The sequence below is a fragment of the Furipterus horrens genome, unplaced genomic scaffold, assembly GCF_987537825.1.
Source record: "Furipterus horrens unplaced genomic scaffold, mFurHor1.1.pri manual_scaffold_4, whole genome shotgun sequence".
Lineage (NCBI taxonomy): Eukaryota > Metazoa > Chordata > Mammalia > Chiroptera > Furipteridae > Furipterus > Furipterus horrens.
The window spans coordinates 148,507,839-148,524,047 of record NW_028327174.1 but is presented as its reverse complement, the minus strand read 5'-3'; the positions used below and the strand labels follow the sequence as shown (position 1 = coordinate 148,524,047).

Here is a 16,209-nt window from a genome sequence, read left to right as displayed (position 1 = left end):
AAAGTGAACAACAGTCAACAGCGGTATTAAGAACCATCATCACTGTCATTAACAAATGAGGAGAGACTTTAAGGTTCAAGTACTCTTCTAGTTTCCTGGGAACCCCAAGAACTCATTATTGCTAGTGTCAGAATTTATGGGGGCCTTTAATAACAGGCATTGAGGGAGTGAAGGGGTGTCACTAGTTGTAACAGTCACTGAGAGTATCACTATCCTAGTTACAGGTTCTGGTGGACTACCCCCAGTGCCTGTTCTGGCTAGTGATACCCCTTAATCCCCTCAGTGCCTGTGTTACTACTAGAATAGTGACCCCACCATAACTCCCTTTATCTACTACAAAATTCAGCATTTATGGCTGCTCACCCAGGTACTGCTGGCCTCCTCACACAGAAATCTGGTGTGCACTGGAAACAGTATGGAGGTAGACAAGACAGCTGTAGCATCTAATGGAGCCAGTAGCCAGCGGAGAACATGTTACTTCAGCTCCACCCATCTGCCTCTTGTGATTGGCAGAGCTTAAGACACAGTGATTGGTGATTGGAGGCGGTTCTACTGACACAGACCCCACCCAGTGTCAAAGACAATTGGCAATTGGCACTGTGCCTTATGCCCGTGATTAGCCTCAGCTGATTTGACAGATCATCAGTTGTCGCTGGGAGTGTCAGGCAGCTCTCTGCACTCTCTGAGGTCCTGGGCGATAGGTAGAGGCGGACGTCAACTGACCAGATGCCCTGAGATTCAGCAGTAAAGTGGGACATTTAAGTGTTCCCAGGGGTTTCGCGTGGGCCCACTGCTTGCTTTTCTGACAGCTGTCGCCACTGCTGCCAGGTCAGTTAATACACATCATGGTCTGTGATGCAATATTTGCTCCGTAAGACGCATGGACATTTCTCTCCACTTTTTGGGGGAAAAAAAGTGTGTCTTATGGAGTTAAAAATACGGTATCTTGGTTAAAAAGTATATTGTAATTTAACTACTTCAGATATATTGAGTTTTGTGAAATATAGGTATGATACCTTGATTCATGATTTTTTTTGTACAAGAACCAAAGAAAACTTTTGTTAGTGGTTTAATGCCTTTGTTCTTTGTATCTGAATCTTATTTAAAATGCCATTGTCTTTTGTTTGGTGTATATTATAATTTTAGTTTCAAAGGCTAGTGATTTCATTTTTCAGTTGTGTTTTAAAAGTGAGTAAAGGTAGGAAGGATAGCTGGGAGAAGTGTTCTGTATGAATATTGGAACTCTGGTCTACTAGCAGGCATACAACAGTTTCTTCCAAAAGTTGAGTCAACCTCCAGAAATTACAGATTATTGTAAAGGTTGGGCCTATAGCCTGTCACTTCCTTCCTATTGGCATCTTTATGGTGATTGATGAGGAAACACAAACATCTTGGGATTTGTGGTGAGCAAGGTCTGGGGTTGGGTGTTACCTCTGTTACCAACTTGTTTAAATAAATTAATTCCTTTAAGCCTTGGTTTCCTCATCAGTGAAGTAGAGGTGTTAGTAGCACTTGTACTACGGGATCTTAGCACAAGATCTTCCATATTATAAGGGCTTAATAAATGGAAGCTGTGATGAACTCTAATCATAATGGTTGGTAAGTTATTCTTTTCACTGAACTTTCAACCGTTTTGTAACTATAGAAAGCAAGTCAGGTGTGCAAGCTTATGCCAGTAAAGAAAGGGGAGGATCAGTTTAGAGTTGTCATCTGTCAGAAGACTGTCGCTGGACACAAGCCTGATTATTCAGGGAGACGACTATGAGCAAAACAGCATGTGGAAGAAATTTAAACAAAGGAGGAAAGGGCTATCTCATACTCAGCCTCAGGGGAAGGGAATAGAGGACAGCCTTGTTTTGGGACTGATCTGCTTGAGCATGGCAGGGATCTGAAAGGGGTCTGTCCTCTGTGCTCTGTGCTTGATAAGGCTGCCTTGGATATCACAGGGTAGGTGGAAGCTGGGCCAGCAGGAAACATCAGCAGCACCTCTAAGTGAGACTGACAGAGGGACCCATGTAGCCACTTGTGTCAGACAGCACAGTCACAGAGGTAAAGGCAGTGGGTAGAGCTGAGAACATTGGTTTCTGACCACATTAGTGATGGCCCCAGGCTTCCCAAATGAAAGTAGAGAGCCTTTGAGGGAGTGACCTGAGAAATAGGGAGTTACCCTTTGGGAAATGCTGGTAAACGCTTCTAATGGGCTGATGGACTGAACAGATCTTGGAAAGAGAAAGACTAGTTCATATAGAAAACCTGAATCAGAAATGAATCTAGTACATTTTGAAAAACACAGTTTACCTATCGGCAGTTTGAAATGCCTGTCTTGTAATTATTCATTTCAAGATAGTGCTTATAATTACAACTACCAGAATAACATCATTTTAGGTCCATTCTTTGAGCAAACCACTCAAAGACATGCTTGGAGGGATTATTCTGTTTTTTTTTTAGCCTTCAAATTAGATCTTTATTTTAATTTATATAAGACTGACTTTACCCTGGCTGGTTTGGCTCAGTGGATTGAGCGTCGGCCTGCGAGCTAAGTGTCGCTGGTTCGATCTTCCAGTCAGGGCACATCAGAGAAGGAAAACTCTGACTCCAAAAAACCTCCGCTGCCTTGCGGCATACCTCTTCAGGGGAAAGGCTAAGGGAGTAAACCCCGACAGAAAATCCGGAGCCGGAGTCCCTAAGGCGGTTTGACGTTGTAGTCAACACCGGCAACTCCTGCGGCGCACCTGAAGCCAAGCTGTATTGACTCCGTCTTTCCCTTGGACCCTTCAGCTGCGAAGAGAGGGGGGGTCTGCTGCATGGGCAACAGCAGACCCTCCATATCACCCTGCCCAGGCTCTGTAGCTTCAGCTTCACTGGAGAGGACACTCCAGCGTCATCGCAAGATGTCGATTCAACACGGGAGGAGACAGATACCGTGTCACTCCCGAGTCGGACTGCACAACCATTCTCGGCGGTGCAGATAGACTCTTAAGAAGCTACACCATCGTCTCTCGAGACGGACGGCTGCCGAACGAACGAAGACTGACTTTAAATAAAACAGCACCTTATAAATATCTAATTAGTGATAGATCATTAGTGATTCATAGTTTAATGTTGTAGCAGAACTGTTTGCAATATTCATCATTTATATGCAACAAAAACACTCCTAAAGGTTAAATGAACAATGAATAATTTCAACAAACTGGTATGTAGTTGAGGGCATACAATGGTAGACATCTTATTTGGTGGATTTCAAAGGATACAAAAAAGTATCAGACATATTCATATCTTCAAAGAATAAAGAATTAGCTGTGTGAACTACCTGTGAATTAGGCATTCACTGCACAAGGTAGGGTAAAAAGGATAATTCATGTGAACATTTCTGGGTTATGGTGGGTATTCTCTCCCTCACAGAACTCAGTGCCTATCCAGACAAAGGTTATTTATGCACAACAGCTAGTTATGGAAAGCAGTAGATGATAAATACTACATGAAAAATACAATAGAAGCGTTCTGGGAGGAAGAAGAGGAGTGAGATTGCTGATATTTATAATGGTCAAAGAAAGCTTCAAGGAGGAGTTTGGGATTTGAAGCAGAATGGAGGGGGCTGTTTGAGGTGAGGAGTGAGGTCAAAGCCTGTGTGAGTGATAGAATAATTCATAGTTTAGCCTATTGAGAATAGATTGTTGGTGTTGAAGGGGTCTTGAAAGCCAGGCAGCAAGGAGTAAAGGTTTTTATGTTCTGATGGTGATATGAGGACTGTAGCTGCCCAGGGAGGTACAGGCAGAAAGTTTAGTTATGATTGTGGTCTAGCTGGGGAGAGATCAAGATTGAAATTGAGGTGATGCTGCCAGGAGATGGGTACAGGATTTTGAGGCTATGGAGTGGATGGGATTTGCAGTTAGCAATGGGAGCAGAGAGGATGAGAAATAAAGAAGAGGTGACTCTGATAGTTCTAGTTTGGAAGGCTAGTGGAAAATGGATTGTGAACTGAAATGGGAATGCTAGGAGAGATAATCAACTTAAAGGAGGAAATATGAATTTGATCTTGTGTATGTTGAAACTTTTCAAGTGATGAAATACTTTCATTGAAACATCTAGTAAGTGGCCAGGGCCATAGAACTAGGACTGCTGACTGATGTCACTGTCTGTAGTAACCCCTCTCCCTACAGGTCCTCCAACTTGTTGCCCCTACTTAGTTATCATTTCTTCCTGCTAGACAGATTTTAAATGGGGAAGCAAAGTGACAAGATCTGATTGGGCTATGTGGACTGGTGAAGGCCAAGCTTGGGGCAGGATTTACTAGTTAAGAGGCTGCAGTAGCAATGTGTGTGATGGAGAACGGTGGCCTGGGTCGCGCTGGTAGCAATGAGTTAGAGAAATGCAGGCACATTCACAAGACCTCTCTTGAACAAATGAAAGGTAGGACATGTAAAACTTGGGGATTGATTAGATAAGGAAATTTCGTAACCACAACTCCCACATTTCTGGGCAGTTGGTTAGATGGGGAACTCTGGAGGAGAAGCAGGTCTGGCAGGAAGATGATGGAGGGTTAAGCTTTGGATAAATTGTTTGAGGGCTGCCAAATGGACTGGTTCAATTGCTGGTTGGTTTTAGAGACTGAGGGCCCAGGAGACATTCGTGGAATGGAGCGTATGGGTGATCTTGAAGCCTTGAGTGAAGGTGGTTCCCTCAGGAAAAAATGTGGAGTCACCGAAACATGGAGTCCTGGGGAACATCAGAGTTAGGTATGGCAAGAACAGAAGGTGGAAAACCACTGGAGGTGAGCTGGATCATGAAACCCAAGGGAAGTGAGTGTTTCAAGGAACTATTAAAACATTCCAGGTAGAACAAGTTAAAGACTAAAAAAAATGTGACAGCCTTTGTCTAAGCAGTTATACTGAGAGTGATGAAAATAGCATCCAGATTACACTGGACTCCAGTGTGAATGGGAATAAAAAACGTGGCAAGCAAGAAAGTACAGTATTCCCTCATTGTGGGTATTATGTTCTAGACCCCCCCCCCACCACGATAGGTGAAAATCTGCGAAGTAGGCACCTTACATTTATTTTAGTATTTATATGTATTTAAAGGCCTTATAAACCCTTCCCACATACTTATAAACTGTTCCCAGTCCCTTATTAACCTTTTCCACACTTTTATAAACACTACTTATGTTCTTAAACATATTCTACACTCTTAAACCTATGTAACTTTAACAATGTATGTATACAGTACCGCAAAATCCCATGGTATAGTGAAAAATCTATGATAAATAATTAAATATAATATTTTAAAAAGTCCCATGATACAGTGAGGCTACGATAAGTGAACCGTGATATAGAGAGGGACTATTGTAATGTGTGTAAAAGGAAGAAAAAGCAGATGGATGGTAGCAGCATGAAGGACTCAGGAAAGTTATTTATTTGTTTGTTATTTTATTTACAGGGTATGGCAAAAGTAGGTTTACAGTTGTTTGTATAGAAATAATGCAACAATTAATAAGTAATAATACAAGAATAAACAGTGTCTCACAGACTCACAACTGTAAACGTACTTTTGCCTCACCCTGTATTTAGGAAGAACTAATCATGTCTAAATACTGATGGCATAGTGTCAGAGGGATGGGCAGGCAGGCAGGCAGTGTTTTTATGCTACAATTAAAAAGAATTATTGAGAATTGCTTAGTGTTTCCATGAAGTAGTAGTATTTCAAACAGAAATTGAACAAAATCTTGGATGTTATCAGAGCAGTAGGATTTCAACATTTTTGAAAACATGCTAGCGATTTAGGTTTTTTAAAGGGATTTTCACACACTATGGCTTGCTCTTATTCAGAGCATTCTGTTTCAAATGTAGTCTGAGAGTGGCTTATACTAATTTTTTAAAAACGTTTAGATGAAAAATATTAACATATTCTTATGAACTTGGAACCTTTTGCTGGTTGACTTTTACTTATTACTCATTTTTTCTTTTTATTAACTAATTAGATGATATTTTTCAGTGCTGACTGCCACATTCATAGGAACTAAATTTTTAGGGCAGCTATATTGAAAAATTAGATTCCCCAACCTATGCCATTTAGGTGGAAATTAAGAACCTCAAACTTGCCCATCTACCTGGAGTACACTTTGTCCTTCACAGCTTGTTGATACATTAGATCTATGGGTATGATCCAGGAAGAATAAAGGGGAGGCTATGCTAAAAATGTGGGGTCCTGGAAGATGCTTAAATCTTGGGAGAGAAAAAATTTTGATTGAAATAGACATTTGGACAGACCAGGTTGTTGAGGCTGACGGTGGTTGATCCTGAGTATGCCAGGCTCTCTACAGTTAGCAAATGAGGTATTGGCTTATATCATTACTTACCCTTTCTTTCTGTTTCCCTCTTTCATGATTTTTTTCTTTTTTCTGTATCTTTCCTCTTCTTTACATCTGTTATCCTGGCATAGCAGGAGTACAATTCTCATTTGAGAGCAAAAGTCAGCAAATAGTAACTGGGCATTTGCTCAGCTGGTGGTTTGTTTCCAGAGGAAGACATGAGCCTTGTCCCAAGGAAGTTTGACAGGAGAACGAGGAGGCAGAAAGGCAAATAAGTAAATAAATAAATAGATAGATAAATAAATAAATAAATTCTGAGTGCTATGGTGGAAGCCTATATTCTGTGTGGTTGGTACAGCAAAAGAGGGAATGGGAAGCTCTCCCTGGGGTAACTCAGTCTGAGCTTGGAAAAATGAGTGGGTGTTTTGTGAATTGGACAAGAGTGATAAGGACATATAAAATTCACAAATAGGAGGTGGAAAGAAGCAGAGGTGTGAAATAAGAAGGGTACTATAAGGAGTTTCAAGTGGGTTGGTAAAGCCAGAGAGCAGGATTTAATTGGGACATTGGTCAGTAGATACCACTGAAGAGGAGGTGTCAAGATTTCAGCAGGTCTGTGACCTGCAGAGGAGTTTGGCTTCTATCCTTCAGGTTATAGTCAGTCTTTGAAGGCCTATGGCTCTGTCACGATCACTTTAGTAGTTTGCAGAGATGACTTTAGCATACTGTGGAGGGTAGTTTGGCAAGGTACAACAGGAATTGGGGAGCCCACATTAGTGATATAAAGGGTGAGCTGCATTGAGGGGGGGGTGTACTCAGTGCCTTATTTTTATGTATAATGTATGGAGAAAATCTTTCTGATGATTAGCCTTCAGAGAAGTTTCACTAGAACTTTTAGAGAGATGACTTTACCAAGTGTTGGCTGTGTGATTTTGCCATAGAGTTGTGAGGATTAATTGAATGTCTATGTCAAGGATATTCTTTATCATTATATTTTATGTATAGCCGACATCTAATAGTTTAAGGCTATTCTGATATTCCTCTTTAGGATAGAAATCCTAAATTGTCCCTGGTGTCTGGTAGGAGCTCAGTAGAACTGTAAAGTTAGAAATGTAAATAAGTAGTGATACATTTTTCAGATTTAAGATTTAATTGTCATAGAGTTGAGATATTCTAGTTGATTTTCCGTGGTGATAACTTTGGGAGGTTTGAGAAATGAAAGGTCTTCCCTCACTCCCTCCCACCCTCTTATTAGTAGTTGATGTTAACTGCCACATGGTAGTAAATCTGCATGGGAACTTCATAATGTTCCTGAGATCTCTGTGCTGCAAACCAAACTTCCTGAAGACATGTGTGCACATTTATCCAGGCAAATGTTAGCAGTAGCTGTGTGTACCTCTGTGCCCTTCCACTTACATGGAGAATGCCTTGAGTTTTTCCTGCAGTGCCTTATATGTGTCAAATGCTCAGTAACTATCTGTTAAATTGAAGTAGATTATATCAAAGTAATTTTTGCTGGGGTATTTTGAACACACGAAGACAAGTTACTTTTCCTTAGTCTATTTAGGCCCTAGGGTGAGGCTTGGGCTTGTTCAGTGAATTCTGTAAAGTTACTTGTATATGAAACATTATATAGCTATGTGTACTGATTCATCTGCATTGGGCTGCAAAAGATTTGAGCATATTATTTAACAAAGAATAGGATCAATAACACAGGAGAAGCATACAAAATATCTCATAGGTATCAACATACAGATGAATGAATTAACTTTGAGCAAGATATTGACTAAACCAGGGAAGACAAGAGGGGCTGCCCCTTGAAGTCATTTTCTCTCAGTATGCTTCACTGAGTGTGAACCCAGTGTGGCTTTCAGTTTGAGGATTTGGTTCTCCTCAGGAAATTTTGGACGTCTTCTTGTGTGACGGGCTGTGATTGAAAGGAAGTTTTTATCCTTTGATGATTTCTGACACTATTGAGCTATAGCAATGGTTGGTTAATCATAAAAGTTTTATTAATACTCACTTATAGTCTTAATATGAACTGGATTTTTTGGGAAAGTTTTTAGTTCATTAATCCTCTTGTGAAAAATTTGCACAATCACCACAGTCACTGCAGAATCTTTACTTCTTTATGCCGGCCCCAACTCTGGTCTTTGCAGTTTCCCTGGCTTTCTTCATTCTGTTCTTACAGTCCTTTTGCTGTTTTGTTGAGGTCTTTTTCCTTTCATACAGGCCATGTCTGCAAGTCTGTTTGGGTTCTTTTTTCTTTTCTTTTTTTAAAAAAAGATTTTATTAATTTGTTTTTAGAGAGAGGGAGGGTAGGGAGAGTAAGAGGGAGAGAAATATTGATGTGAGAGAGAAACATTGATTGGTTGCCTTTTGCACATGCCCTGACTGGGGACGAGCCCACCACCCAAGCATGTGCCCTGACTAGAAGTTGAACCAGCAACTTTTCCCTTTGTGGGACAGCGCCCATTCAACTGAGCCACACCAGCCAGGGCTGAGTTCCTTTTTCTTTGCATGATCCAAGGAATCATAAATCATACCAAAGCCAGTTGTCTTGCCACCACCAGAATAGGTTCTGAATCCAAATACAAAGATGACATCCATTGTGGTCTAGTACGTTTTTGCTCATTTTTTGGCCAAGTTTTTGTCTTGGGTACTGTTTCCTTCCCAGGGTGGAGGACATCCATGACTATTTGTTTTCACTGAAGTAGTTGGTTGGTCCAGTTGGGTATTGTGTTGTTTACGATAGTGGTTGACCTTCAGACAGCCAGGGAGGAAAAAAGCTGGATCTCTTATAGAATATGAAAATAGACTGAGACATTGTCCAAATCTATAGGTGAAAATAATCATCTGGCTCTGATAGGAACAGCTGTACCTGGGAAATACTATATTTGCAGAAAAGAATTTAGGAGATAAGTCAATAAAAGGGTTACCTGGGATGAGAGGTATAATGGATTGATTCAAATCCTAGAATGAGTAAATGAAGGGTCAAAGTTGGAGTAGAAATGCCTCACCTTACCATCTCTCCTTCCTTTTGCAAATGAACAGACTTATGTTTTTTTTTTTTGTGAACAGATTGTTGAACTTCAAATTAACAAGCTTTAATTTTGATGTTGATTTTTCAGAAATGTGAATCAGGATATATAAATATCTCCATCCATATCTGACCCTTTGAAGGCAGGCGTATACCCTTCACATGTGTGTATGCATATGTGTATGTATGTTATGGAGGAGGTAACCCTCTTGTCTAGGGTAGATTTCGGACATATATATGTTTTTTTTCTTTTCTGGGTATAAATGTTGATATTAACCAGGGGTTAAAAACTAGTAAGAAGTGCATTGGGTGATTGTCATTTAGTTATGCTACAGTTTTATCTTCCCAATTCAGTTGGAATAATTTCATTAACAGTGCCTTAAGGAACAGGATATATGGCTGAATTTTCTTTCAGGGAATTGCCTAGTTACCTTGGATCCAATTAAGTTTTGCATATGTTATCAGTGGCATTAAATGCACCAAGTGTGGTGTTAAGTAAAATTAGAAAAATCATTTTAGTAAAAAGTAACTTGATCTAGTAAATGTAGCAAACGTAAATCTTAAGAATAACATATTTTTAACCCTGGCTGCTGTTGCTCAGTGGATTGAGCATTGGCCTGTGAGCCAAGTGTCGCTGGTTTGATTCCCTGTCAGGGCACATGACTAGGTTGCACGTCAGGTCCCCATGTGGGGGCGCGAGTGAGAAGCAACCACACAGTGATGTTTTTCTCCCTCTCTTTCTCCTTTCCCCTCTCTACAAATAAACAAACAAATAAACAAGTAAGTAATTAAAAAAAAAGAATACCATATTTTTACTTAAAATACAAAATAATCATTTAACTTTATTTTTAGTATCCTTAATTTTCCTCATTAAACTGCCTATAAAATTTAGTATTTATGTAGTATGTTGTCAAATTATTGTTTTAAAATTTGTTAGTAAGGTCACAGTAAATACGTTCAAGTATTTCACTTCTGGAAACATCATGCACTAGAAATGAGTATTTCTGTTCCTCAAGTGTGAAAAATTATTTTTTTTATAATCCAGAGTATATAAGTCACATAATCATGAGATAAATAATAGCTATATTTTTATGGCTGCTGGTTTTTTTTTTTTAATTTAAAATCTATTTGAAAAGTACAAGAGAAAGATTTGGTTAAAAATATAAATGTTACTATAAAATTTTGTGTTCTATCCTACTTGTCAATAAAAACATTTTAAAAGGTTAAAAAACACCCAATAACCCAGGTTTTCTTAAAAACAAAGGCTAACTAACCAAGCACAAAACTAAAACATATGACCAAAAATAGCCTTGGATTTCTGGGGTGCTGTGAATGTAGGAAGAGAGGTTCTAGCCTCTGTCCTGTGGCTGGCTGCCTCTTTGGCTAAACAGTTTACTGCTTTTGGGCCTTTGTTCCCTAATCTTTAAAATGTGGTTGGGATGGTGAGCTGGGGCATTAAAATAAGTGATTTATGAATTCATTTTACTTCTGTCCAGTGTTTAAGGGATATATCTCTGTGATTGGTTTTTTAATCTCTACTCAGCTCATCTAAATGGAGTTTGGTGTGGAATGTTTTTTAGGAGTAAATGTTTTTAGGATACTACCTGAATAGTTATAAGCCTAAAATTTTTATTTATATTTAAAATTTTAGGTATGCAATACCGCCGGAGCATGGAAAACGACTTGAAAGACTAGCTCAAGGTAAACTTGCTCTCTGTGTTTCTCATCTAGATAGGTTCTTCATTTTTGAGATATTTTTACAGTGTAGAATGTCAATATGTTAATTTTATTATTTTCACATTATTGGCTATTAAATGTTTCTTTAATTGAATATTAAAATTTTTTTTTCACATTAGTATATGCATAGTTTTCCTGGTTGCATAATCTTCATGGTTATTTTAATTGGCTGCTTAGTATTTCATCAAGTGATTGCACTTAACCTATTTCAGTTATTTCCAATATTTTTCTCTGTTATATAATGTATTAATTGTGTCAATAATATTTTTCCTTCTCTTAAGTTACATCCTTGAGATAAATTCTAAAGAATACTTATGCTGCATCTCAGGGTGCAGCTGTTTTATGAATACTTTTTATGTTGCCAGATCGTTTCACTTCTGGCTCCCAGTTCTTGTTTGGCCCCCTTGGCCTGGGACTGCCCTTGTGGAAATATGAAGATGAATGTCTCCAGGTTGCTGCAGAAGCATGAGAATGTATGTCTTCTTAGACTGGCAAAATTAAACATTCTTTATTTGAACTTGAATTATTATTATTTTTGGCTATGTCCATCATTATTTGTGGGAAGTCTGTTGATAGTTTTACCTGGGTCCACTTGTGTTTGCAGACAGTATATTTTTAAAAATTATTTGTCTTAAACATAAACCAGGCAACCTTGCTCTCATCTGTTTATACAAAGAAGAAGAATCAGATTTACCTCCTGCCAACTTCATCTCCTGTTTTGCTAATAACCCTTAGCAAGGAAGAAGTAGGCTGATAGTGACTTATTTTCAGGGGAAAGTAGAGTTTTATTGAGTAGCAACTAAGGATAAGATGTTCTGCCTTTGTTCAGGATTGAATCCTCAGCAAGTATTGCCCTTTTAGTCAGGTGCTAATCTAAGTTTCATTGGTATGTTAGGTTTGTCTTCTAGAAGGAAAGGTATTTTGTCCCTGATTTATGGAAGCCTTTTTTTAAATAATACAATGGGCATACTGAGAAACTGCATTCTTTGACTTGACAGTTCTGAGCAGAAATTGTTAATAACATCTATAAGTTACTCTCCTCCAAATTATATTGATAGAAGAGTATTAGAAGGAATAGTGAGGTATCACATTTGTAAGGAGCATTATTATAAGTAGTAAGTATAAAGCCTTAGTGTTTTTGTACTGTGATACATTACAATAATAATGGCAATGTAATTGTAATCTTGAGCTTTGTTGGGAACTATTTTCATGAATATTAAGGTAGATGAATCCTGGTTCTGGATAATAGATTAAAGCACAGCTTAGAAAATAATTACCATAATGCTTAAATACACAGGCAATGAACTTGGTGCTAAATCTTATATGCTGAACTATCTTTTCTGTAATAATTACTCTACCATTTTCTGTTTGCCCCACTACCAGATAACTTTTAAAATACAGTCAGTCTAAACTTTACAGTATGGACTCACATTAAAATTTCAGTGGGAATATGTTTGTAACCACTTTGACACAATCTATCTGAAAATGGTGTTCTGGGAAAATAGGTGCCATTTCTCTCATCAGTAAGAGGTTAATAAACTTGAAGGATGAACAAGAACTTTAAACTCAGTTGCATGTTTATTCAAAACTGTTTTGCAGCATTATTTTGAGAAAAGACATAGGGAAAAGAGCCTATAAGATAGTGGAGGATTCCCATCCTCTGCCCAGATGCCAGCCAAATTAATTGAATTCTGCTTAATAATTAAAATGATAAAATAACACATTAAATGTGATGGAGCATGGTAGGATGTCTAGGTCAAGGCAGTACTTGATACATAAAGTGAAAAGTGGCCTTGGGTATTTTCCATTATCTTGTCTCCACATCATAATTATCACACTTGCCTTTTATGCATGAATGCTTTCATTTTTGGTTCCTGTTGAAATCTTGATTGACTGTGGCACCTACAAATATTTTATCTAAAAGACGTTAGGCCTGCATGTAATAAAGCTGGGAGTTTGATTTTGTCCTTCAGCTGCTTTCTCATTTATACAGGTTTTTTTCAATGTTATGTAGATATAAACGTAATAAAAAATCTCCAGTGAATTGTTGCAATTCTTATACTTACTGTGTTTAGCTGTAATGCCATTGCATTCTTTTATACAGTTGAATGGAAAGTATAAGGGAGAATAGAGGTATTATGTTAAATTATAAATAACAGTTTTGATAATTTTCAGTTTTCAGAATGTCTGAATCTCATCCATTTTAGAAATAAAACAATATCTTTGCTCTTCTATCTTTGCAAAATATGGCTTAAAGAAAATTGGGAATGGCTAAAAGCACTTTCATGAAGGACTGTACTCCACTGGTTTTTCTTTTAATTATGAATAAAATGCCCATATTTAATAAAAATTAAAGGTCACTTTTTTCGGTCAAAATTTTGGTTACTGGGGAAAGATTATGTGAGTTTGGACTTTGTGCAGCTAGTTTTAGAAGTGTGAATGATCAGCAGGAATCTTGCTTCAAATGACAGGATGGTAGTGAATAAATTGATTCTTTTAGATTCTTATGTTCATTTGTAGCAAGTGTTTTAGTTTAGACTTATTAAAAAAGCAACATTCAGCAAAAAGGACCAAAAGAATCATTATTATGAAGGACTAATTTAGTGCATGGTTAAAAAAAATATTTATCTTTCAGGTATGCATGTGTGTGTTTAAATGACTATTTAAGCCTGTGGAGCAGATTCTTAGCCTGATATACTAGGATCTCTATTCCAGGATGTGGACCAGTGTCTGTAGTGGGATGCAGGCAGTCTGTGGATTCTCTGAAATTATATTTGAAATTGAGGATATATGTGCATTTCTGGGATGCTATCATGAAATCTTAAAAGGGTTTGTTCCAAAAGAGATGTTGTCAAGAGATTAGAAAATAGCAATAAATATGTCATTTTTAATACTATGAACAGATTTTGAATTGACCTGTTCTCATACCTCTGTCTTGGAGTTAGGAGAATGTACTTTCACAAACTTTGAAATTGGTAAATACATTATTTTCTTAAGCATTCATTTAGCTGATGGTCTGAAAATATTATATTAAAATGTCTTGTTTTGAAAGACTAATAAATAAAATACCTCTGATTATAAGCAATGAATTTTAAGGGGCCCTTTAAGCCATAAAAAATGAAGAAGTCCAGAGATATATCCTCTTCTTCATGCCAAATTCATGCTTCAGGCATGGAGATCGAAGTATGGTGTGCCAAGGTATGTTTATTTTCATTTTACTATCAGCTGAGTTGCATTAAGGATGGTGAGACAATCCTTAAACTTAGTTTCCTCATAATCTGATGTTAAATATCACTGTCTATGCTTAGACTTTCGAATATTTTATAGCCAGTCATGTTTCTATCCTAGTAGGACTTTAGAAATTAAACAATAATATATAATATACACCAAGTTAGCATAATTCAAATGTGGGATGAAATAAAATTATGAGAAGTGACAGTAGAGAATGGGGAGGCAGAATTCAGGAAGGGAATGCCAGTTAGCAGGAAGGAATTACCATGAGGAAAATTAAGAGTTCTTTGATTCTGCAGGGTGGAAGCAGGGCCAGGAAAATCCTGGACAGTTTGTGCTTTTGTTTGATCCCAAAGTGCATAGCCTGGAGAGTCCTGGATGACCTGTGTATGTGTGGTTCATCTGTCCTGTCAAGGCCGGGAGAGCAGGAACTGAAGCAAAGTAATCTCAGAATGCGGTATAAAACCATATGTAATGGCCTATATACCTGTTAAATTGGGTGGAAATGGCCCACTAGCTTGAAATGGGAAAAAGTTGCTCATTACACAATGCACTATGTTCAGGAGAAAGAAATCAGGCAACTCTTTAGTAGAACCTCCATCCTTCTTAATACCATTCATAATCAATATGGATTTCTCCTGGTGTCCTCCTGGAGAGCTCCATGGAGCTATATCTATACCAGCAGAGAGGCTGATGGATTATGGGATACTTGGAGTTGAGTGAAGCCTGTAGTGTGGTAATTTTCTATCCAGTCCTGAGTAATTAATTGCTCTATGAACGGTAGGAAGCATGGAGAAGCCAACTTTAGCTTAAACACCTAATGCTGACCTCTTACGTAGGAATGTGGATAAAAATTGCCAGGTTTCTCTCCACATAATGTAGCTCATTGGTTTATTTCATTAATAAGCTTTTATGTGTAAATGCTATCTAAAAGCATTTCTCATAGCAACAATTTTTTCATGTCTTTTTTTTTTCTTACCATTTGTGTGTATAGTTGCTACACAGTCATATGAATATTGCAAAAATCATTTAAAAGTTGTAAAAAGCATACTTGGGTAAATTTTAATTGTATTCAGATAAAATTATCTTAGTCAAAATCTGTTGCTAATGTAGACGTATATTCTACATGTCTGATTTCTCCATCTTTCCTCCCTCCTTTCTTTCGTCCCTTCTTCCTTTCTTTCCTAAATGACTAATCACTAACTTCAACTTCTCCAAACTATTCTTTATATACTCATAGAAGCTGTTACTAACTTTGATTTACAAATCTTTTTCCAAGGCTGACTCTTTGGTGATTTAATAGCCATAGCATGTGTTTGTGTTTGTCATATGGGGTTTGGATTTAAAAATAATTTCTTAGTAACAGCTAATATATTCGAAAATGTAAACCAATTGACAATTGGAAAATTTTTTATCTGACAGGAAGAGCACACTATTTTTAGAACATATTTGCTCTAATTCTAACACAATTTAAAAACGTAATGATTTTTATTTTTAGATCAGATTGAGGTAAAATGCACTTACATTAAAAGTTACCCCTATTGGGACTTCGGGCCAAGATGGAGCAATAGACAGACGTGCTGCATCTTCCTCCACAACTAAGAAGGAATACCTCAAAACTAGAGACAACCAGAAGTTCCAGAAAATTAAGCTGCGTGGAAGTTCAACTAACAAAGAAATAAAGAAGAAATACTCATCCAGACAGGTAGAAGGGGTGGAGCAGACGTAGAGTGGTGGCGGTGGCAGCGGTGACAGTGGCGGCAGAGGCAGCAGCGACAAGCCAGTGGAAAGTGCAGTCACACATTTTAAAAAGTCAGGAGGGACACCTGGGGAGTGCTTCCAGCACCAGACCAGACCACACAGCTCATGGTTCCAGCACCAGGGAGAATAAAAC

At 38.0% G+C, this 16,209-nt stretch overlaps 1 protein-coding gene across 1 annotated transcript in view; it reads left to right on the top strand.

Moving 5' to 3' along the window:
- The window catches only part of KDM4C (lysine demethylase 4C), a 439,327-nt gene that overhangs the window by 82,967 nt on the left and 340,151 nt on the right, over positions 1–16,209 (top strand). Inside the window, exon 6 of the mRNA XM_090274104.1 lies at positions 10,999–11,048. Within this exon, the coding sequence (XP_090130230.1) occupies positions 10,999–11,048 (50 nt within the window). The remainder of the gene's footprint in view (positions 1–10,998; positions 11,049–16,209) is intronic.